We start from the raw sequence: 25698 nt of genomic DNA on the forward strand, positions 1-25698 counted from the left end.
CGTGTGTGACCGACTTTAATTGTCACTCACTGTCTGCCGCACGACTTAGTTATTGTGTAGTACGCTAGGGATTTATTAGTTACCTGTGTACTACTATACCCATTCAGTTAATTTCTACTGTTAGTCTGTGAGTTTATTAGCTTCTGTACTGTGTAATAAATAATAGTTACATCACAGGCCAGCATCCGTTGTGACCTGTGACTGTCATCTGCCCGACCCTATTGATTGATTGCCTCCGACCGCGTGTGACCGACTTTAATTGTCACCCACTGTCTGGCACACGACTTACTTATTGTGTAGTACACTAGGGATTTATTAGTTACCTGCGTACTACTACTACTACCCGTTCAGTTAATTTTTTCTACTGTTAGTCTGTGATTTTATTAGCTTCTGTACTGTGTAATAAATAAAAGTTACTTCCCAGGCCAGCATCCGTTGTGACCTGCGACTCATCTGCCGACCCTATTGATTGCGTCTGACCGTGTGTGATTGACTTTAATTGTCACTGTCCGTCACACGAGTTAGTACTGTAGACCACACTACTGCTGTTAGTAGTACTATTACTATTTAATACTACTATTTAAATAAAAATAATAATAAAAAAACTTTCCATTTTTTGTTGTCACTCAACACCAGTCACCACCAACCCAGACTTTATTAAAGTTCACACCCTTTCCCGCCCTTTTCTACACATTTCTTTTTACTGTATTTGTATATTATTGCACAATGACTGACAGAGGTAGAGGGCGAAGCACCACCAGGAGAGGCAGCGCCATTGCAGCAGCCACTGCCAGCAGCAGCAGGTCTGTGATTGGTTCGCCACCAGCCACTGACCACAGAGTTGTGGAGGAGGGAGCAGAGGCGCAACAGCAGTGAGTTGCGACTATCTTTGAGATGGGTCGTCGCCCCCGGCCCATTCTGGAGAGTGAGGTGCAGGCTGTGGTGGAAAAGATGGCGGAGCAGCAAGCCACCGTTTCCAGCCAGGCCTCCAGCACCAGCGAGACCAGTGCCACCACCACCAGCACTCCGGTCCGCAGCAGGCCTCCACCACCACTTGAGGTCACGGTGACCCGATTGACCAGCCTGCCCTCACTTAGCTCGCTCTTGACCCCAGGGACTGGGAGTGTTTACAGGGATGTTTTGGAGCAGTTTGAGGTTGACATGATGGGGCCATGCAATGAGGAGGAGGAGTTTGAGGTGGAGCAGTTTGTTGTTGGCGCTGAGGTGGAGGGGCGTGATGCAGGGGATGTTGAGGTAGAGGAGTTGGTTGAGGTGGGCTCACAGGAGATGTTTGGGGATGATGATGATGATGACGTGCTGGATCCTTCCTATGTGCCACCAGTACCACCAGCACAGTTGGTTGAAGGCAGCTCGTCATCGGAGGCGTCTTTGGCGCAGAGGCGCGGCAGCAGCAAGGTGGCCAGCACAGGGCGTGGAAGGCAGGAGCCACAGCCTGCTGCTTCAGCCGCTACAACCACCCGCAGCAAACCTCCAACCAAAAAAGGCACAATCCTCCAAGGGCACCAAAAAAACCACAGCCCTCAAGCTCAAAGAGCAAGTTGAAGTCCCCAGTCTGGCGGTACTTCACCAAGTGCCCAGTGGATGCGACCTGTGCAATTGGCAACAGTTGCAGTGTCAGTCTCAGCAAAGGTCGCGATCTCCTCAAGTTGAGTACCTCGTGCCTGCAGACCCACTTAGAGAACAAACATTTGAGGAATATAGTGAGTATATGAAGCTGAAGGACAGTTGCGCAGGCAGTGGTCAGAGCCAGACAGCCACTGCACAGATTTCAGCAGCAGCATCCCACCCTCCTGCGCATCCAGCAACAGGAGCACAGCAGCAGCAGCAACTCACTGTTCCCCCCCAGGCAGCCAGTCCTCAGTGGCCTCATCAGCTCCCTCCACAGTGGCCTCCTCATCCTCCCGTGCAGGCAAACGCAGCCAGACCCTGCTCAGTGAGTCATTCCCCGGTGTGACCAAGGTGCTGCCTCCCGCCCACAGGCACATCCGGGTGCTGAACGGGTTGCTTGCCCGGGCCATGTGCTCCCAGCTCCTGCCATATTCCTTTGTGCTGGATGGGCGTGACATGAGAGCGCTGCTGCAGTTTGGGATCCCGGAGTGGCAAGTCCCCAGCCGCCACTACTTCTCCCGCACGGCTATCCCAGCACTGCACCATTTTGCAACGGCGAATGTGGTCCGCGCGCTCGATCACGCCGTGAGAGTGCAGATTCTTGTCACCATGGATTCATGGAGCAGCCGTTTTGGGACAGACTGCTATCTGTCCTTTACGGCCCACTGGGTCAGCCTGGTGGAAAACCCGAGTGAGGAAGCAGCAGGTCCACCCTCGGGCGTATCAGCGGCAGCAGTTGCCCACTATGTGGTGCCACCGTGCGGGGTCAGGGAAGAAGCAGCAGCTACCGCCGCCAAGCGATCCCATCTGAACAGCAGCGTGAAGGCCCGCCACTGCCAAGCACTGCTGGAGAGGAAAAGCCTGGGGAAGAACAGCTTGACGGCAAGCAATGTTCTCCACTACCTGAAGGAGCAGGAGAAGACGTGGCTGACCCCCAGAGGCCTCCGAGTCGGATTGGTGCTGTCCGACAATGCCGCCAACCTGCTGGCTGCCATCAGCAGGGGACACTTGACCCACGTCCCCAGCTTGGCCCACGTCCTCAACCGGGTTGTGCAGAAGTTCTTGCGCACCTACCAGGGGATGGAGGAGCTGTTGGAATTGGCGCGGAAAATTGTGTGCACTTTCCGCCGCTCATCTGCTGCCGCAGCAAACCTGGCAGGGATCCAGCAGCGCGAGGGCCTGCCACGACACCGCCTTGTCATCGATGTGCCAACTCGCTGGAACTCCACCCTGGCGATGTTGGAGCGGCAGGTTGAGCAGAGGAGGGCTGTCAACTGCCACATCATCGAGGGCACTCTCGCCGGCACCACCAAACTACAGCTCCTCTCCAACGCACAGTGGTTGCAGATGCAGCAGGTCTGCTGGGTGTTGGCTCCCTTCCTGCAGGGAACCAACCTGGTCAGCGAGGAATGGGCATCCCTCTGCCAGTGGGTGCCCTTTGTTTGTCTGCTGGACAGGGCACCATGGAGTACTGGGTGGAGCGCTTGCACATCTGAAGTGAGCTGTCGCAGTACGCCCTGGCAGTATTGGCTTGCCTCCCTTACAACGTGCTGTCCAAGAGGTGCTTCAGTGCGGCCGGTGGCGTGGTCACCGAGAAGCGCTCTCGTCTGTCCCCAGAGGGCATGGACATGCTCACATTCCTTAAGATAAACCAGGCCTGGATTGAAGGCACGTTCCTGGCACCTGTTGTCGGCGAGAGGAGGACATGAAGTGCCTGGGAATTATTCTTTGACATCAACCCTGGGTCCTGATAATTTGACCTGGTTTTTCTTTAGTTGCTGTGGTACTAACGCTAAGTACCATGGCCCGTGACATGCCTGCTGCTGCCACACGTCACTCCTTCTCCTGCTGCTGCATTTATTTATTTATGAATGTATTTATGTATTTATTGTATTTATAAAGCGCCAACATATTACACCGTGCTGATTTTCATCCTCCTGCTGTCTGTGTTCCCACCGCCAGGGTCCACAGAGTTATGTGCTGCTGCCATGCCACTACAATAGCTATATACTGTTGAAAAAAAATTTCTGAGGTGTCTGGGTTGAAAACTGTGCTGTCCCAGTTGTGCATTGGACACAATGTGGGCTCCACGACTGCTGTCCAGAACCTCCTGATCTTGGTGTCTTTATTTACAGCCACGGTACCAACGCCAAGTACCATGGCCCCGTTACATTTCCTGCTGCCACACGTCACTCCTCCTCCTGCTTCTGCTATATTTATCCTCCTGCTGTCTGTGTTCCCACCGCCAGGGTCCACACAATACATTGCCTGCTGCCATTCGTCACTCCTCTTCCTCCTGCTGAATTTATCCTCCTGCCTGTCTGTGTTCCCACTGCCAGGGTCCACAGAGTTATGCACTGCTGCCATGTGCCACTAGCTATTATGCCACTACAATTGCTATATACTGTTGAAAAAAAATTCTGAGGTGTCTGGGTTGAAAACTGTGCTGTCCCAGTTGTGCATTGGACACAATGTGGGCTCCACGACTGCTGTCCGGAACCTCCTGATCTTGGTGTCTTTATTTACAGCCGTGGTACCAACGCTAAGTACCATGGCCCTGTTACATTGCCTGACGGTGAAGAAGAATAAACAAGAAATGCAGAAAAAAAGTTTTCCATCACATTTTTTTTTAATTACACCTATTTAAATGTGATTTCCCTTAAAAAAAATGCATCCGAATTCGCGAACACAAATTTTTTCCCGAATTTTGCTACCGAACACGAAGCGAATTCGAATCGAATTCAGTGATCGCGATCGAATTCGAATCTGAAATTGACCCGAACCCGAATCGAATTTTGGTACATTGGAGCATCACTGGTAACAATATGTGTGTGAAATTAAGCAGCAAGTACAGATGTCCATGGTAGAGGTGAGTGAAAACGGCTCTGACATTATTGCAAAACGCTTGTTGAATTTACCATCGCATATCTCCAAACTTTTTGGGGTAAGAAACTTTTTGGGAAACTGTCTTTGTCTGATACAGCTCCTGGCCGGTGTCTGTCCCCCCATACACATACCCCCCATACACATGTACTGCCTGATCTCAGGATCTGCAATATGAACGCTGCTGCAATATGTTATCCTTGCTTTGTTTGTAGCCAGATGTTGTGCTAATTTAGGGTCTATGGACTCATTTGATATGGACTGATGTGTTATATGCCTGGCTATCTACATGAGTTGTCACTGCAATCTACTGAAAAAATATTCCAAATAATACAAGTTTTTTCAGATTTGCTGTTTATATTTTGCTGGTCTTTGCAACACAATGCTTGAAGAGTCAGCTTGTGCTCCGGCGGACGCACCGCTGCACCTGCTACTGGGGTCAGTTGTGTGACCAGTCCTTGGTAAGTTTCTCAAATGGGCCAACTTTACACATAAATAGCAAAGCCTCTATGCATGTTAGATTGACTAAATCTGCTAGATATGTTTATTAGCAGGCGTCCTGCTTATTCATTCCCCACATATAGCATATGAATTGATTATTGATTGGAATATTGATGTGACATTCTGTTTATTTATTCACAATGTATGGCGTATGAATTGTGTATTAATTAGTATTATGTGTATATATGGAATACTGATATGTCGATATGAATTGCATTGTTTGGTTGTTGGGCACTAGTCACTTCCTCACCGGGGGGGCAGTTGTCCCTGTATTTCCCGCCCCCAACATTAATTTACAAATTTCTTGGACCAAATCACTGCAATGTTTACACATGTATCCCTTCTTGTCTTAAAAAGTGATTTTTAGGTATACCAGTACATCCAAATTGCTACATTGCAGTAGCTCCTATCCTGGTGTATGCTCTATTGTTCTACAGAGTAGTATAGCCCAATATTGCCTACTCCAACCGCCATCATTTTCCCAGCCCTGTGCCCCCCTGCTCCCCTTCCCTCTGGTTTTTATTTTATTGTCTTGCCAATATGTTTAAAGCAGATCCGAGATGAAAAACTAACTATAACAAGTAACTAGTCTATATATCTTATCTAAAGTTAAGATAGTTTACAAAGCAAATCTAGCTGCAAACAGCTTCAATAGAATATGATTATTTCTTCCTGTGATGCAATGACAGCAGCCATGTTGTTTGTAAACATTACACACAGGCAAGCTTATCTGCATCTTCAGCACTCAGCCTGTGGAAAAAACCTAATCCCCCTCCTCCTACCTCCTCCCCTCTGCCTCTGAAATCTCTGGCTAGTAATACCTCCTGCCCAGACTGAGCTCCCATGAGCTCTTGCTACTGTCTGAAAATGCCAAGGCTCTCTGAAAGGCTGTGGGCGAGGCTTGTTTAGTTTATAGGGAATTAGAGTAATAAAACAAAAAAGTATTTGTCTTGAGGAATGCCCTATAAACAATAGGAAACGAACACAATTATGCAATGAGTAAAAGTTCATCTAGGATCCACTTTAACAAAAATATTTTATAATTTTGCAAATTGGTGCACAGGGGTGCTGCTAAGGCTTTTATTGCCCCAAGCAGCACAGTTTGTGGCGCTTCCCTGCTTCCTAAGTCAGAGGCTCCTTGTCCCATAGTAACAGGTAGCAGGTGTCCCCACCACCCCTAAAGGGCATTGGAATCAGAGGGGGTATGTAGCTTCCTGCTGCCTCCCCACCCCCAACACTCACAGGCCTGCAGATCAGTGGTGATCCAAAGAGAGGAGCGCAGTGCACAGTAACCATGCAGGACACATCCAATGCAGGAAGTGAGCAATGACCTCACTTCCACATCCAATGTGTACTCCCTGGTCGCTACGCTGCCCTCCCCTCCCCTCATGTTGCACTGATCTGTGGTCTGTGTTTCAGCGGTGGCCATACAAGTCACAGACAGGGCAGCCCCTGCTGTGGGTGAGGCCCCAAGCAGCTGCTTGGACAATCGCCAAGCTGCACCCCTGCTGGTGCAACATATTTGGGGGAGGGGATTTGCCCCTTGTTCATGAGCTTGTAAAATGGTGCTTTCCAACCTCCTTTTAGAAAGGGGGAGGGGCTTTCTCACCACCTCTTCACATCCTACCCCCCAGTCGTACGGATCCTGTGAGTTTATATTCTTCGGGGTGGAGAGACCCCACACTGGAGGGCTCCAGATTCCTCAGAGAAGTGATTGTGGCTTCCACATCTGCAGCTAGAGGAAAGCCTGGGTCATAACAGATCATACAGAGGATGCTGAGCAGTGTGTGTGCTGTATACCTACACAAGACAACATCCCATCCCCCCCTTTGGTGTCGTCCTTCACAGTGTGGCCATACTGAAGGCCATACCGCTGCTTCCGGTTCCTGTAATTCAGCTTTGCAGTGCGGGTAGTGTGATGGTCGGCAATGGCATCTGGTGTTTTGTGGTAGAATCTTGTGGCGTGGATGGAGGTGCAGGGAAGGGAGGTCACCCTGTTGGGATGGGGACAAGCCTGTGTCTTCATGTCCCTTTCACCCTCTGCTCCACCCAGCGGAGGTCTCCTGGCTGCCCACAGGCTGCTCTGACATCAACCCACAACTACATATCTGACAGGAGGTGCTGGGGGGAGGGGCATATTATATAACAAGCAATCCTAATCAGGCTGTCAGCTGCCTCTGCATAAATACAGGGACTGCCTGTACTCTTCTGTTATAAACAGGACTTCCTAGTGACTGCAGTAACTAACCAACAGCTCATCAGCGTGATACCGTACCTGGGCAATCCTACACTAGCTGGCAGCATGCCTATGTACTATGCCAGGAGCTTGCAGCTCCACACCAACCTCCTGTCATGGCCTCACTGGCATTAGTTGTGTATGATGCAGTGGAGGGTGGCTGGGAAATGTACCGGGTGAGACGGCGGAGGAACGGAGCAGCCGGGGAGGACGGCGATGGAGCCCAAGGCCTGCATGGGGCTGGAGGAAGTCTCAGGTAAGTATAAAAGGTAGTACATGTATCTGTACATACACCGCTCAGCCACCATACCTTCCGAGGGGAGCCAGGTCCCAGCAGCCAACACTCATATCCAACATTCCTTCACAGAAGACCGCTCTGCTCACCAAGGATGCACTTAAATTGTCTTTATTGATAAAAGCAGAACATCAAGGAATAGATAACATGTGCCAGACAGAAATGAGCTCTCAGTCACAGCCTTAATTACACTCAACAGATGTGTGCTTAAAGTGGATCTTAAAGGTGCAAGCTGAATAAGAACAAAAAATCTACTTACCCATGGATTTAACTCTGCACAGGACAGAAGGAAAACAGAGAGAAATATACCCTGTATGTATTTAGAGAGTTTAGCCTGTCTCATTCACCCTCATCTGGGACTAATCATAAGTGTAATTTATTAAGCTGGCTTTTTAAAATTTCAGCTGGCTGCCTCTTCAAAATAGCGAATTTACAAACAAAGGATATTAACCCTATTTCTGCTTCCATGAAAGCAGGAAATAGAAACACTGCAGATTCATTGCAGAATTTGTATGAACTGTAAAAAAAGAAATGAAAAAAAAGTTTTTGTGCTCTTGTTTATGTTTAGAGCAGATAGGAAGATCTCAGTTCAGATCCTCTTTGTATAGTAGTGTGATGTCCCTCTGCCAGGCAATGCAAATGACAGTCTAAAGGGGAACACAACCTCACATAGAGTAACAGACATGATGATGTAGTAGAAACAGGATAAGAGCATCTTCCATGAGGAAATATGATTAATTACAACCATAACACATTTATTTTTCTAAACGTAGCCAAGTTTATTGAAGAAGTAAGGCAAATACACATTAGTGAGAGAGTACAATAAAGTTTCAGACGATACATTAGAGGCCTGGAATGGGCACATCAGGATACATACAGTATAAACGTCAAGCACTTGGCCTACTTTAAGATATATATATTCTATAAAACAGCCATAAACATCAACAGTTGCCTTAGAGCAGTGTACATTAGAGGCCTAGAATAGGCACATCAGGATACATACAGTATAAACGTGAAGCAATTGGCCTACTTTTAGATATATACAGTATATAAAAAAAAACTATAAAACAATCAAAAACATTAACAGTTGCTTTAGAGCAGTAATAGGCAAACTGGCTCTCCAGCTGTTAAAGAGACTCTGAAGCGAGTCTAAATTATCTTTTTAAACTTGTATTCATTTGAAGCAGTATAATCCCTGCTAAACCGCTGCTATCCCGCGGCTAAACGAGAGGTTTATACCCCCCAAATCCCCTCTCCTGTGTCCGGGGAGTGCTTCCTCATAGAGGCAGAGCTATGAGCTGCAGCTCCGCCTCTTCGCGCGTCAATCCCTGCTGATCCCCGCCCCTCTCAGTCTTCCTTCACTGAGAGGGGCAGGGAGAGGCAGAGATCTGCCGGGAGATTGACGCGCGAAGAGGCAGAGCTGCAGCTCAAAGCTCTGCCTCCATGGGCAACAAAACCCATGACCAAGAAAGTTGTGGATTTTGCAGAGGGGATTTGGGGATATAAACCCCTCGTTTTGCCGCAGGATAGCGGCAATTTAGCAGGGATTATACTGCTTCAAATGAATACAAGTTTAAAAAGAGAATTTAGACTCGCTTCAGAGTCTCTTTAAGGAACTACAAGACCCGCAATGCATTTGCTTTATGAATCATGACTGTGTCTGTCAGACTCCTGCAATGCATTATGGGACTTGTAGTTCCTTAACAGCTGAAGAGCCAAGTTTGCCTATCACTGCCTTAGAGGATACAAAATAACCAGCAGTGATATGAAGGAGCTCGGACGTCAGCTGGAGATTAATAACAGTGATGGGTACTCAGTATAGGGGATATATTATAACTTAGTGTGTGGGGAATTTATCCAGGTAGAGCAGATTTGGTCACATTAGATTGGGTACCTCTGCGGTGATATACTGCCTTGTGGAGGGGAAGCATCCGATTCACAGACCTGACCCACTCAGTGCACGATGGCGCTGTGGTAAGCATCCAACACTCGGTGAGGAGTTAGCGAGCTATGTGACGCGTCTCTATAGCAAATTGTATCAGGAATTTTCCAGTAAAGGATTCAGGAAATATATAAAGGAGGCACATCTTTTGGAGCAGCCCATATAGTCATTGAGGAAATAGATGACTAGTGTCCAATATGTAATAACCTGAGGACAGGTCCACATCATGTGTAAAAAGCATTTGGGGCAGTTAGGCAGCATGCCAGAGCCTTCTCTCATGCCGCTCCTACATTATGGAACTCCTTACCTCAGCAGTTCAGAACAGCTCCATCTCTGGATGTGTTTAAATCCAGACTGAAAACCCACCTGTTCAGTTTGGCAATTGCAGAAATATAATTTTATCCTCAGTGTTAATACTTCATCCCATTACCAATTACTGAATCTGAGTGAGCCTAAGTGCTTTGAGTCCTATGGGAGAAAAGGAGCTATAAAAAGTTATTGTTACATTTGGATAGGTGTACCAGAGTACTGTAGGCTCGGTGTATAACGTATAAGCACAGTAGCCTATCAGGTGTGTAGGGAGCAACCTTAGTCACTTCAGTGTCACATCCCACTCATCCTCTGAGATATCCCCTCCATCCCTCTCCCAGGCCGTCCGGCGGGAGGCAGCACAGGGGCTGGCTGAGGGTGGCATTATCATATTACACAGAGCTGAAATAAGCTGGTTAGATGATGGACCCCGAATAGGAGTCTTATTTGTAGGGAAGTTCTCACACTGGGTATACATTGCATGTCTGAGCTGCAGATATTTATAAAAGACCTTATGGTGCAGGTCTAATTCAGATGCAAGTTATGTAAAAGATTTAAAGCCTGAGTCACCATACAAAAAAAAGGTGTTCAGTCCTTCAGGGAATCCTGTACTCCTGTGGAAGATGCAGTCAGCTTTGTGTGCCGCCTGCATGGGTACGGAACAGATCTGGGCCATATGCAATTCACTTTTTCTCCTTGTTCTCCTAGGTAATATTTTCACAACTTGCAAATAAAATGCTTTTTAAACCACCAACAAGCAAACAAATACTCAAAATAATTTTGACAGTACTTTTTTTTTTTTTACTTAAAGGAATACTATCGATTCACGTATTTTTTTCATTTGACACAGGAATTGTTTGGGAAGTGCTGCTAGGTACTGGTGTATACATTTTAGTAGCAACTTCTTTGTTTACTGTTAGCAAAATACTTTCAAAGTTTACTGACGCCAAAACTGACGGCTGACTGAGCCATGAGGAGAGGGGAAATTCCCCTCACACTTCATCAGTTAACTCTATGTGTAGCTCTGTGTGTGACAGAGAGAGAGAGCTCCCAACAGCTGCAGCTCCTGTGTCCTGTGTTTCTGACTGACCTGTCTGAAGAGAGCAGAGGGAAGGTAACGAATTGTCACAGCTTTTCATACTGTTTTTGCTTTCAGAGTTTGATATGTTTGATAATTGCTTTCTGTAGTCCGATATGCAACTCTGGCTGTGCATTGAAGCAGACACCCCTTCTGCAATTGATTTGTCCCAATATAGCTAAATCCTACCCTCAATAAATTACAGCTTTTCCCTCTGATATTTAACATGAACAGTAGGAAAAATGTTTACACAGCTACTTAGACATTATTTGCACACTGTCATTTTAGAACACTTGGGTATCGATAGTATTCCTTTAATTTTGGTTTTAAATAGAAGATTAAAAATTCTCTCCGAGGAGAAAACTAAGGCGAAACAGTGAATTGCATATGGGCCATTTGCTCTATTCTAAATTACAGATTTACTTTAACACTTGCAATGGAATAAATAGAAAGTGAACACAACCAATTCCTAATTAGGCTCCAGGCTTAGTACTACATGTAGCCATGTTTATCCCATCATCTCAGTTCAGGGACTTTAATGTTTTACTAACCAATGCGCTGAGTGCTGCCAGGTGCGTCTAGCAAGAAATAAAAGAAACATGGGAAAAATAAACACTGACAAGCAAAACATTTCCCACACTCAGTGCAGTAATAGAGCTTCTCACCAGTGATGTGAGAGGGATAAGCGGAACTGAACAAGCCTGTTATTGGCTGCTGCACTCCACTCTCCATACTCCCTACTTCCAGCTTTGTTGGGGAGATGGAGAGCAGTACGCTGCGGCCAGTTCAGGTTCACTACAGGCAAAGTTATGTTTCACTGACTCTTACTTACCACCCGTGTGAGATTTCTCATGTCTGAGAAGCTGTGATTTATATGCAAAACATTTCCCACACTCAGCACATGAATAGGGCTTCTCTTCAGTGTGAGATCTCTCATGTCTGACAAGGTCTGATTTCTGTACAAAACATTTCCCACACTCAGCACATGAATAGGACTTCTCTCCAGTGTGAGATCTCCTATGAATGACAAGGTCTGATTTATATATAAAACATTTCCTACACTCAGCACATGAATAAGGCTTCTCACCAGTATGAAATCTCTCATGGGTGACAAGCACTGATTTTTGTGCAAAACATTTCCCACACTCAGCACATGAATATGGCTTCTCTCCAGTGTGAGATCTCCCATGTCTGACAAGGTTTGATTTTCGTGCAAAACATTTGCCACACTCAGCACATAAATATGGCTTCTCTCCAGTGTGAGATCTCCTATGAATGACAAAGTCTGATTTATGTACATAACATTTCCCACACTCAGCACATAAATATGGCTTTTCACCAGTGTGAGATCTCTCATGACTGACAAGGTGTGATTTCCGAACAAAACATTTCCCACACTCAGCACATGAAAAGGGCTTCTCTCCAGTGTGAGATCTCTCATGGATGGCAAGGTATGATTTCTGTACAAAACATTTTCCACACTCAGGACATGAATAGGGATTATCTCCAGTGTGGTATCTCTCATGAATGACAAGTTCTGATTTCCGTACAAAACGTTTCCCACACTCAGCACATGAATAGGGCTTCTCTCCAGTGTGAAATCTCTCATGACTGACAAGGTCTGATTTCTGTACAAAACATTTCCCACACTCAGCACATGAATTGGGCTTCTCTCCAGTGTGAGTTCTTTTGTGTATGAGAAGACTTGATTTATTCACAAAACATTTCCCACATATGGAACAGGAATGAGCCCCTCCAGCAGGGGGAGAGCTGTGCTGGGTATGAGGCTCCTCAGGATTATACAGGTGAGGGGGGTCTGGGGGAATATTTGGGGTAACCAGGATATCTGCAGGAGACTCTTGTCCAGTGACATCATCATACGTTGTACAGTCTGTGGATACAGAGAGAGGAGTCTCTGAGAGGTTCCTGATGCCGGGACTCTGCGCTGCAAATAGAGAAACATCATCACTTCCTGTTAGAGATTTCTGAGGGGAGGAACAATTATCATTAGGGATGGTCAGTGAGCTGCTGATAATTCCAAGTTGAGGCAAAGTTTGTGCAGACTGGAAATGGACCAGATGCAGCAGCTGCATGTCTCTCAGTGTTCTCCCCAGAAATATTTTCTAGCCGGGTGGCATGAAAAAGTAAGGTAATGCTGAACGGAGGGGGAGGGTCACACTGGGTGGAGAGGGGATCACACTGGGTGGGGAGAGGTCAGCATCACGCCGGGTGCTGGTGGTGGTGGTGGAGGAGGATCACACTGGGTGGGGAGGGTCACACTGGGTGGGGAGAGGTCGGTATCACACTGGGTGGGGTGGGAGAGGATCACACTGGGTGGGGAGAGGTCGGCATCACGCTGGGTGCTGGTGGGGAGGGAGAGGGTGACACTGGGGGCTGGTGGTGGGGAGGAGGGGGGGGGGGTGGGAGTGCTTCTTTGCTCGCTGTCGTTCAGCAAAGCTCTGGAAATTCCCTGAAAAGCACCTCAGTGTGAATGGGCCCTTAGTGCTATAGCCTCATCATCACATATATGACCAGACATCGTTAACCACTCCCTGTATGCAATGTATGTGACTCCTGCTGGACATACGCTAGGAGCAGAAGAGTGGTGACTAAAAGCTGATCACACAGGCAGGGGGCAGAGTGCTGACTAAAAGCTGATCACACAGGCAGGGGGCAGAGTGGTGACTAAAAGCTGATCACACAGGCAGGGGGAAGAGTGGTGACAAACAGCTGATCACACAGGCAGGGAGCAGAGTGCTGACTGACAGCTGATCACACAGGCAGGGAGCAGAGTGCTGACTGACAGCTGATCACACAGGCAGGGGGCAGAGTGGTGACTAAAAGCTGATCACACAGGCAGGGGGAAGAGTGGTGACAAACAGCTGATCACACAGGCAGGGAGCAGAGTGCTGACTGACAGCTGATCACACAGGCAGGGGGAAGAGTGGTGACTAAAAGCTGATCACACAGGCAGGGGGCAGAGTGGTGACTAAAAGCTGATCACACAGGCAGGGGGAAGAGTGGTGACTAAAAGCTGATCACACAGGCAGGGAGCAGAGTGCTGACTAACAGCTGATCACACAGGCAGAGGGCAGAGTGGTGACTAAAAGCTGATCACACAGGCAGGGGAAGAGTGGTGACAAACAGCTGATCACACAGGCAGGGAGCAGAGTGCTGACTGACAGCTGATCACACAGGCAGGGGGCAGAGTGGTGACTAAAAGCTGATCACACAGGCAGGGGGCAGAGTGGTGACTAAAAGCTGATCACACAGGCAGGGGGCAGAGTGGTGACTAAAAGCTGATCACACAGGCAGGGGGAAGAGTGGTGACAAACAGCTGATCACACAGGCAGGGGGCAGAGTGGTGACTAAAAGCTGATCACACAGGCAGGGGGCAGAGTGGTGACTAAAAACTGATCACACAGGCAGGGAGCAGAGTGCTGACTGACAGCTGATCACACAGGCAGGGGGAAGAGTGGTGACTAAAAGCTGATCACACAGGCAGGGGGCAGAGTGGTGACTAAAAGCTGATCACACAGGCAGGGGGAAGAGTGGTGACTAAAAGCTGATCACACAGGCAGGGAGCAGAGTGCTGACTAACAGCTGATCACACAGGCAGAGGGCAGAGTGGTGACTAAAAGCTGATCACACAGGCAGGGGGAAGAGTGGTGACTAAAAGTTGATCACACAGGCAGGGAGCAGAGTGCTGACTAACAGCTGATCAAACAGGCAGGGGGCAGAGTGGTGACTAAAAGCTGATCACACAGGCAGGGGGCAGAGTGGTGACTAAAAGCTGATCACACAGGCAGGGGGCAGAGTGGTGACTAAATGCTGATCACACAGGCAGGGGGCAGAGTGGTGACTAAAAGCTGATCACACAGGCAGGGGGCAGAGTGCTGACTAAAGGTCCGTACACACGCCGGACTTTAGGCAACAACGGGTCCGTCGTTGCCTCCCGCTGGGTGGGCGTGCCAGCGACAGTCCGGCGTGTGTACGCTCTGTCGTCAGACTGATACGGCTGCTTCTGAGCGATCCGCCAGGCGGATCGCTCAGAAACAGCCGTATCAGTCTGACGACAGAGCGTACACACGCCGGACTGTCGCTGGCACGCCCACCCAGCGGGAGGCAACGACGGACCCGTCGTTGCCTAAAGTCCGGCGTGTGTACGGACCTTTACAGCTGATCACACAGGCAGGGGGCAGAGTGGTGACTAAAAGCTGACCACACAGGCAGGGGGCAGAGTGGTGACTAAAAGCTGATCACACAGGCAGGGGGCAGAGTGCTGGCTAACAGCTGATCACACAGGCAGGGGGCAGAGTGGTGACTAAATGCTGACCACACAGGCAGGGGGCAGAGTGGTGACTAAAAGCTGATCACACAGGCAGGGGGCAGAGTGCTGACTAACAGCTGATCACACAGGCAGGGGGCAGAGTGGTGACTAAAAGCTGATCACACAGGCAGGGGGCAGAGTGCTGACTAACAGCTGATCACACAGGCAGGGGGCAGAGTGGTGACTAAAAGCTGATCACACAGGCAGGGGGCAGAGTGGTGACTAAAAGCTGATCACACAGGCAGGGGGCAGAGTGGTGACTAAAATCTGATCACACAGGCAGGGGGAAGAGTGGTGACTAACAGCTGATCACACAGGCAGGGGGCAGAGTGGTGACTAAAAGCTGATCACACAGGCAGGGGGCAGAGTGGTGACTAACAGCTGATCACACAGGCAGGGGGCAGAGTGGTGACTAACAGCTGATCACACAGGCAGGGGGCAGAGTGGTGACTAAAAGCTGATCACACAGGCAGGGGGCAGAGTTCTGACTAACAGCTGATCACACAGGCAGGGGGCAGAGTGGTGACTAAAAGCTGATCACACAGGCAGGGGGCAGAGTGGTGACTAAAAGCTGATCACACAGGCAGGGGGGAGAGTGCTGACTAAAAGCTGATCACACAGGCAGGGGGAAGAGTGCTGACTAACAGCTGATCACACAGGCAGGGGGCAGAGTGGTGACTAAAAGCTGATCACACAGGCAGGGGGCAGAGTGCTGACTAAAAGCTGATCACACAGGCAGGGGGCAGAGTGGTGACTAACAGCTGATCACACAGGCAGGGGGCAGAGTGGTGACTAACAGCTGATCACACAGGCAGGGGGCAGAGTGCTGACTAACAGCTGATCACACAGGCAGAGGGCAGAGTGCTGACTAACAGCTGATCACACAGGCAGGGGGCAGAGTGGTGACTAAAAGCTGATCACACAGGCAGGGGGCAGAGTGCTGACTAAAAGCTGATCACACAGACAGGGGGCAGAGTGGTGACTAAAAGCTGATCACACAGGCAGGGGGCAGAGTGGTGACTAACAGCTGATCACACAGGCAGGGGGCAGAGTGGTTACTAACAGCTGATCACACAGGCAGGGGGCAAAGTGGTGACTAACAGCTGATCACACAGGCATGGGGCAGAGTGGTGACTAACAGCTGATCACACAGGCAGGGGGCAGAGTGGTGACTAACAGCTGATCACACAGGCAGGGGGCAGAGTGGTGACTAACAGCTGATCACACAGGCAGGGGGCAGAGTGGTGACTAAAAACTGATCACACAGGCAGGGGGCAGAGTGGTGACTAAAAACTGATCACACAGGCAGGGGACAGAGTGGTGACTAAAAGCTGATCACACAGGCAGGGGCAGAGTGGTGACTAAAAACTGATCACACAGGCAGGGGGCAGAGTGGTGACTAAAAGCTGATCACACAGGCAGGGGGCAGAGTGGTGACTAACAGCTGATCACACAGGCAGGGGGCAGAGTGGTGACTAAAAGCTGATCACACAGGCAGGGGGCAGAGTGGTGACTAACAGCTGATCACACAGGCAGGGGGCAGAGTGCTGACTAACAGCTGATCACACAGGCAGGGAGCAAAGTGCTGACTAACAGCTGATCACACAGGCAGGGGGCAGAGTGGTGACTAACAGCTGATCACACAGGCAGGGGGCAGAGTGCTGACTAACAGCTGATCACACAGGCAGGGGGCAGAGTGGTGACTAAAAACTGATCACACAGGCAGGGGGCAGAGTGGTGAGAGCTCCAAAGACTTTCCAAAAACCAAGCTAGTTTATAGCACAGCGATTTGTGAGCATACAAGTGTTCTGGCTGTAGACAATGGACATATGTCTTTTTTCAACCTAAATAACTAACTGCTGAGACAAGACAGGCTAAACTTGGTGTAAAATGCTGAACTGAACTTATTGCCATTCATATGCCCATACTGAAAGCTGGATATCGCAGTGATTTCATTGAAGAATTGGGGGTTAATTTAAACTACCAAAGGACATGTGCCAGTTTGTGATTAAGTGCAGGGGGAGGGGAAGGAGAGTGCAGGGGGAGGGGAAGGAGAGTGCAGGGGGAGGGGAAGGAGAGTGCAGGTGGAGGGGAGTGGAAGGAGAGTGCAGGGGGAGGGGAAGGAGAGTGCAGGGGGAGGGGAAGGAGAGTGCAGGGGGAGGGGAAGGAGAGTGCAGGGGGAGGGGAAGGAGAGTGCAGGTGGAGGGGAAGGAGAGTGCAGGTGGAGGGGAAGGAGAGTGCAGGTGGAGGGGAAGGAGAGTGCAGGTGGAGGGGAAGGAGAGTGCAGGGGGAGGGGATTAGGTGACTCACCAAAAGGAAAGCAATAGTACCGCATATTCTATTCTGTGCACGGCTGCAGCAAAGTTCCCGTGGACAAGCTTATCTCTCCCGCGGAATGCCTCCGCATTCTCTGATTGGTCCAATACTACCGAACACTGGCAATCCAGCGCAGGAGACTTGGGCACAGCCGGCGCCACCATAGACCGTAATAGGAATTACGGCTATAGCGGCGCACTGTCAGTAACTTCGGCGCCGTCAGAAGATGGAGCTGAAATTACTTTTAGTTCCTTAACAGCTGGAGAGCCAAGTTTGCAGAGCACTGCCCTAGGCCATGGCCTGGGTGTAAATCCGGCCCTGGTGTAGTGAGTGACGAGTGAGTGAGCGAGAAGATTAGCTGTAGTGTGTCAGATAGATAGTCTGTTTTGGAGTGTAGTGAGTGATAGTGAGTGAACGTTAGTGTAGTGTTTTTATCTTTTTTTATTATTCAATTTTTTTCTTTCATTTTAAATTTGATTTATTTTAATTTTATTTTTATATATTTTGATTTTATTTTTTTGATTTTATTTTTATTTCTCTTTTATTCTTTTAATTTTAGTTTGTATTTTTCTTTTTTCTGTAATAAAAATCACAAACATTGGTTCACACGACAGCCAGGGGCCCCTGTCTCTCTCACTGGCTGGGGCCCCCAAACCACCATGCGATACACAGAGGGAAGTGTGGGTGGGCCCTGGACCTCTCACTCCCAGGGAATTCACCACCACTGCCTCTGAACTGAATGCTAATTGCAACACACACAACTTTGCTCACTCCCAGCTAAAGCAATTTCCTACCTTTGTTTTTTTTTTTTGTATTTAAGTCCAAATTTTTTTTCTTTTTTCCTGCACGGTCTGCAACCTCTGTGGTGTGTCGTGAGCAGAGGGTAAGCACCGGGCATTATGTTCCACCTGAAGATCCCTCACATGGTACAGTGGGATTTATTAAAGAGAGGCAGGAATGCACAGGGCAGCAGTGGACAGAGTGCAGCAGGAGGAGAAGCAGCAGCAAGAGGCCCATCTCGTCTTCCTCTATCCATCACTCTGTGCATCATGTGCAGCCTGCCCAGTCCCACTGCACGCCAACCCCCTCTGCACACCAGGCTAGAAACAGCATCCAGACCTCATCAGCTGTCTCCTCCCCCCAGTTTGTCGCCCAGCACCAGGCCTCTCTCCCCAAAATGATTGCACGGAAGAGGCCTCTCACCCCAACTGACCCAACAGTGATCTGCAACAATGGGCTTCTGGCAAGATTGTTGGCCCAACAGCTCCTGCCCTATCAGCTGGTGGTAAGTGCCCCCTTCCGCCAGCTGATGTGCTGTTTGGTGCCACAATGGTGGATCCCCAGCCTCCATTATGTTACCAGGACTACCATCCCAGCCCCCACCAGCATGTAGTGGAATGTGTATCCTGGTTGTTGGACCATGCAGTCGGCGGCAGGGTGCACCTCACTACAGATGCCTGATGACCCTTTCACACTGGCACAGCGTGGTGTGACATTTTCACCGCAGCCTACCGCTAGGGCAATGTTAGTCTATGGGGTCTTTCATACTGACGCGGTGCGGCACAATGCGATGGTAGTGACGTTTTGCCGCATACCTGATGGAAGTGCATACCAAAGTTACCGTGCGGCTCTTGCGGCAGACCGGAAGTCATGTAAGTCTATCGTAACGCACGTGTTTTTAAACTGCCCGCCACATTTTGACACGTTACACATGCATGGAAGCGTATTTAAGCAATACGCTTCTGAGCACGTGATTGCTTCACCAACAGGAAGTGAGTGTCACTTCCTGCTTGGCCATCTGCCAGACAGGGATTACCGTGTACTAAAGCAGTAATCCCTGAAGGCGTGTTGTTGGTGGTGCGGCCCCCAGGGGGTCAAGGGGAGGCCAGTCTAACTCCCTTCTGCCACCTCCTCTGTCCCAGGTAGTGTTGGGCATAATGAGTTGTAATTTATGGCTATCTGTAATGACAAGTCATAATTGCGGCCTACAGCACTGTAGTCTTAATCCGTAATCCACCGCGGTTACAAATTCTGACTATGGGCTTGATTCACAAAAGAGTGCTTACTGTTAGAACGGTCATTTTCCGCGTGAATTTTCACATTGCACGCGATCGCGAATTTTCACGCGAAACAATAATGTTTTTGCACGTAAACGCACATTTTCGCGTGAAATCAATATTGTTTACGAACAAAAATTTGCGTTATTGTTTTGCGCAAAAATTCCCGATCACGCGCAATGCGAAAATTTACGCGAAAACGGCCGTGCTAACAGCACTCTTTTGTGAATCAAGCCCTATGAGTGCAACACCAGTAATTACAAATACAAGCTGTAATTACAACTTCGAGTCCGTTACAGAAGTGCATTTTTTTTTTATCATAATGTCCCTAGCAACCAATAGGAATGAGCGGAGCTCTGGGCACACCCTTCCCTATATAAGGCGGAAGCCATCTTGGATTATCTCCTTGCTGTTACTCAGCACTGTGTGAGAGGTTGTGCTGGAGAGAGCAGTGCTGTGTATTTGCATTTTGTGATTGATTTGTGCTCATTTGAGACTCGCTGAACCTGTGATTGATAGTTTAGTGACTCAGTTACAGAGCTAGCTTACTAATTGTTAGCTTTGTCATTCAGTTAGAGAGTTAGCTTATTGCACTAGTAAGAAGATTTGAATCAGGATGATGCCATCCCTACCCTCAAACTACCGCCCAATCTCCCTCCTTCCCTATGCTTCTAAACTCCTCGAACGCCTAGTCCACCAACGCATTACCCAATACATCAACACCAATACCCTACTTGACCCCCTACAGTCTGGATTCCGACCTGCACACTCAACTGAAACAGCCCTCGCCAAGGTGGTCAACGACCTTACCCTTGCCAGGGCCAAGGCAGTTATTCCATCCTGCTCCTCCTTGACCTCTCTGCAGCATTTGACACTGTTGACCACCCCCTCCTCCTCCAATCACTACAGTCCATGGGCATCCATGGTCTTGCCTTGGCCTGGATCTCCTCCTACCTATCCAATCACTCCTTCACCACTTCCTTCAATGGCTCCTCCTCAACCCCTGCCCCCCTCTCAGTTGGGGTCCCCCAGGGCTCTGTTCTAGGCCCCCTTCTTTTCTCCATATACACTTCCTCAATTGGCAAGCTTATCTCCTCCCTGGGCTTCAATTACCACCTTTATGCAGATGACACTCAGATTTACCTCCATACCCCCGATCTCTCATCCACCACCATAAACAAGGTCTCCTCGTGTCTCTCAGCAATTACCTCCTGGATGTCAGCTAGGTTCCTGAAGCTTAACCCAGACAAAACTGAGCTCCTAATCTTTCCACCCCATGCTGCTGCACCCCTCCCAGATTTCCACCTCACAATCGACAACACAACCATTCACCCTACCTCTCAGGCCTGCTGTCTGGGTGTCATCTTGGACTCTGACCTCTCCTTCATCCCACACATCCAAAACATCACCAGAGCCTGCAATTTCCAACTCCGTAATATCTCCAAGATCCGCCCCTTCTTAACCCCGGACACGACCAAACTGCTCATCCATGCCCTCATCATCTCCCGCCTTGATTACTGTAACTCCCTCCTTTCTGGCCTCCCCCTGAAACGCACTGCCCCCCCTTCAATCAGTGATGAACGCGGCTGCAAAACTCATCCATTCTTCGCACCGCTCCGCATCCACATTTCCCCTTTGTGAATCCCTGCACTGGCTCCCTATCCGTTTCAGGATAACTTTAGAGATTCTATGCCTGGCGTATAAATCTTTGCACAAAACCTGCCCTACCTACATCTCGGAGCTTGTTCACGGGAATACACCAGGTCGCTCCTCCGATCCTCTAACGACCTTCGCCTCACCACCCCACGCATTTCACACTCCCATGTCCGCCTGCAGGATTTCTCAAGATCTGCCCCCACCCTCAGGAATGCCCTTCCACCACCCATCAGACTTGCTCCCTCTTTCAACACATTCAAGCAAGCCCTCAAAGCCCACCTCTTTATGATGGCCTACCCACCTCCTACCACACAGTAACTCTCTAAGGAATACTTAACAGCCCCACCTAGTGTTTCCACCCCACCCTTTAGATTGTAAACCTCTGGCAGGGTCCTCCACTCCCTAGTGTAATCTACAGGATCATGTACTCCTGTCCTATGACAGCCTGTACTTGTATTACTGGGCCTACCTAACCAGCCCATATTGCATGATCATGTATTTTGTACAATTTGCATGTATAACTTTGTTCTATGTGTATAACCCTATGTATGTCATCCTTGTATCATTGTATATATTTATTGTCCAGCGCTGCGTAATATGTTGGCGCTTTATAAATACAATAAATAATAATAATAATTGGCTAACTTAGAATAAAAAGAGTAAGATTTCAGCTATAAAGCCTTCCTCAGACTCGACTCTTGTATTATTTATTCATTTGTATTAGTATTTATATAGCGCTGACATATTACACAGCGCTGTACAGAGTATATTGTCTTGTCACTAATTGTCCATCAGAAGGGCTCACAATCTAGTCCCTACCATAGTCATATGTCCATGTATGTATCATGTAGTGCATGTATCATAGTCTAGGGCCAATTTTTAGGGAGAAGCCAATGAACTTATCTGTATTGTTTTGGGATGTATGAGGAAACAGGAGTGCCTGGGGGAAACCCATGCAGACACGGGGAGAACATACAAACTCCTTGCAGATGTTGACCTGGCTGGGATTTGAACCAGGGACCCAGCGCTGCAAGCTAAGAGCGCTAACCACTACGCCACCATGCTGCCCATTCTGTATACTGGCAACATGTAGAACACACAGCTTATATGCACTGGACATTAAAAGGAGATACAATTATCACTTACCAATGCTCATCCCAGTAAAAATGTCCTCTTCACTAGTCCTTATCATGCCACTCTCCTCCATAGACTGCTGATCCCTCCTCACATATGTCTCTTCTTCTTCTTCCTCTTTTATTGTCCTCATTATGACACCTTCCTCCATAGACTGCTGATCACTCCTCACATATGTCTCTTCTTCTTCCTCTTTTATTGTCCTTATCATGTCACTCTCCTCCATAGTCTGCTGATCCCTCCTCACATATGTTTCATCTTCTTCCTCTTTTATTGTCCTCATTATGACACCTTCCTCCATAGACTGCTGATCAATCCCCACATATGTCTCTTCTTCTTCCTCTTTTATTGTCCTCATTATGACACCCTCCTCCATAGACTGCTGATCAATCCCCACATATGTCTCTTCTTCTTCCTCTTTTATTGTCCTCATCATTCCACCCTCCTCCATAGAATGCTGATCACTCCTCACACATGTCTCTTCTTCTTTAATTGTCCTCATCATTCCACTCTCCTTCAAAGACTGCTGATTGCTCCTCATATACATCTCTTCTTCTTCCTCTTTAATTGTCCTCATCATGTCACCCTCCTCCATAGACTGTTGATCACTCCTCACATACGCCTCTTGTTCTTTCAGCTCAGATCTAACTTATAAAAAGGATAACAAATTGCAGCAGTAAAATATTAGCACTAATAATCAGAGCACATAAAAGATCATACATAGCTATGGGGTTGATAATATCCCATAAGCTGTGGTATCTGCGCATTCAGCACCACAGTCCTCTCTCCCAGTGTGCCTTGCTCATCATCTGGTGCTTCTCTCCTCCTCTCCATGCACACATTCCTGGGAGGTTACAGCAGTGCCAGCAGCGGTAGATGGATGAGGATGTGAAGAGAGAACAGCTGGAGATATAGGAAGATAAGAGCTGAGGCCTGCAGCTAATTAGCTATGAATTATCATTACTTAGGGCTCTGGCAGCTGAGGAACTGGGCAGATGGGACTGCAGCTCCATATACTGACCCTACCTGTCCATCACCTACTAACCCCAAACCTTCCAAGCGCCATAGCAACAAATCTCCCAGCTGGGACAGTGCCAATACCAGGACAGAAGCAGCAGAGGCCACCCAACCACTCTCCAGCTGCAGCCTCCATCTTCTCTGCATGTCCGTCCTACCATCATCTTTGTGCAGACTCCAACCTCACCCACTTTGGGACACCCAACACCAGTGGCTCCTGACTGCACATTGGCGTCTTCTCATCAGAGATACAATGGATACGGTCATATGGTGCACCTGTCTCATCTGCTGAAAATGGACGCAATGCACAGATCCTGCTCCTTCAGCACCTCCCTCCCTGAGACCTCCACTGATCCACAACAACTCCATTGTACAACATTGTATTTATGACTGTTGCTATGAACAGCTGCTGGGAAATGCTATCAGGGAAAGTTTCCTCCTTCACAGGGAAGCGATACCGGCCTGCTTTCCATAATGGCTGGGATAAACATGAAACACCTCTGACAGCACAAGAAGTGAGGGAAATTCAGAGATAAGGTAACACAGAGAGTGTGCATACGTGTGAGGCACCAGCTGGAGGTGGGAGCTGCTCCACAAGGATCTTATGGGCTCAGTATTCCATGGCATACAAGATCAGCCAATCAGAGCTCTGCACTATTCACAGATTATATTATTCTCTATGTCTCCCTCCCTAAGGGGCAATTATGTAAACTAAACCCCCCATATAGATACTTTGTATCATTCTCAGGAATAAAGGCAGAATACCCTAACAATAAAACTACTCCCTGCAAGCTCTCTCCATAGAGATGCATGCTCCTGGATTCCTGCTCACACCCTTCATATTGCTAAACATTCACCCCTTTCCTCGGTATACAATTCAGACATCTCTCCACATTTAACTCCAGCCATTAATAACATAGCAATGAAGCTCAAGGAGTGGTCTGACTGCTGACTGGTCTGGTGGGTGACTTATATCTGGAAGACTTGGGAAACCATCATAAAGACATTAAGAGTCGCCAAGGAGTGTATAATACCGAGTTTAAAACAAATAATAGAAGAAAAAGGGGAAGTAGCTTACCTCAATAACAACAAATTCATATATATATAAATATAATTGATTGTTAATAAGCACAGGCAACGCGTATTGTGGGTCTCTGCCCACTTCCTCAGGCCAAAAAAAGTGCTGAAGGATTTCAAAGGCCAGGTGCATCAAGTAGTCTCCCTCCCCAAGTTATCAAGGCAGATGTGCCCCCAGTATTAGGCAGCCCCCCTTCCCAGTATAGATAGCCACTATTAGGCAGCCCACCATCTCCATTAGAGATAGACGGATGCCAGATTAGATATCCTGATGAACCCCATGTATTAAGCAGTACCCCTAACCAGGTTAGATAGCCATATGTACACCAGTATTAGGCCTCCTCCCCTCGAATATAGGAAGATGTACTCCCAGTATTAGGATACCCCCATCCCAGGCTAGATAGCAAGACGTACCCTAAGTATCAACAGCCAAATATACCCTAAGCAGTCTCTCTTCTCAGGACAGGCAAGTGTGCCCCCAGACCCTTTCCCCAAGTCAGACAGGCAGCCTCCTCCCCAGTATAGGCAGATGTACCCCCAGTATTAGGTAATCTCCCAAACATGTAGAGCCGTAACTCTGAAGTGTTCGGGGAGATGTGGGGGGGACAGGCACACCCTCAGGGCTGTACTCCCAGAGACTGGTGTCCCCTGAGCCTCTGCCCTGACGACTGCCCATTGGGTGATTGGGGGCAGAATAGGCTATACAGGGGTAAATGCCAGCACTGGAGGGATATGGCTATAGTCACTATATATATATCTTCTCTTGTCTCTGTGATGTGACTGAATTATTACTAGGAAGGTGAGATCCGACCCTTAATCTATGGTACATGTAGGGGGAGCAATAGAAAACTGGCAAACAAGTCACAGCAGTTATATATAAGTCTCATCAAGGGGGATGATCAGGATAGTGACAGGTGTACTATGTCCTCCTCTGTAACAAAGCATGCCCACCCCAAACCTCTGCTCTGCTCCATATATAACAAGATTCACACAATTACCTCTTCCAGCCGCGTGTCCTCTCACCTCCTGCAACTTCTCTTCCTGCATTTACATCACTTCCTGTCTTTGGATTAATCTCCTCCTTTCTGAGCGTTCCACGTGGGAGAGGTGAGTGCGACACCTTGTGGTGAATAAGCTAACTGCAAGCTCTGTTTGGGGCATCACCTGCAGTAAGCCTTTGAATACTATTTATTATTGTTTTTAAATGATGATGATTATTATTAATGACAGCACAACTC

At 48.4% G+C, this 25698-nt stretch overlaps 1 protein-coding gene across 2 annotated transcripts in view; it reads right to left on the minus strand.

The window, feature by feature from the left end:
• LOC137524104 (zinc finger protein 605-like) overlaps positions 1-25496 on the minus strand; it is a 125579-nt gene extending 100083 nt beyond the window's left edge. The window contains exons 1-3 of one of the 2 annotated variants that reach the window (XM_068243613.1): positions 25459-25496; positions 22379-23010; positions 9176-12818 (exon numbers count right to left, since the gene is read on the minus strand). In XM_068243613.1, the coding sequence (XP_068099714.1) occupies positions 11698-12818; positions 22379-22961 (1704 nt within the window). In that variant the 5' untranslated portion in view covers positions 22962-23010; positions 25459-25496 and the 3' untranslated portion in view covers positions 9176-11697. Of the gene's footprint in view, positions 1-9175; positions 12819-22378; positions 23011-25458 lie in introns of those variants that run through there. The other variant, XM_068243611.1, reaches the window with a different exon arrangement.
• Positions 25497-25698: the final 202 nt, after the last annotated feature.

Source organism: Hyperolius riggenbachi, chromosome 7 (assembly GCF_040937935.1).
Source record: "Hyperolius riggenbachi isolate aHypRig1 chromosome 7, aHypRig1.pri, whole genome shotgun sequence".
Taxonomy (NCBI): Eukaryota; Metazoa; Chordata; class Amphibia; order Anura; family Hyperoliidae; genus Hyperolius; species Hyperolius riggenbachi.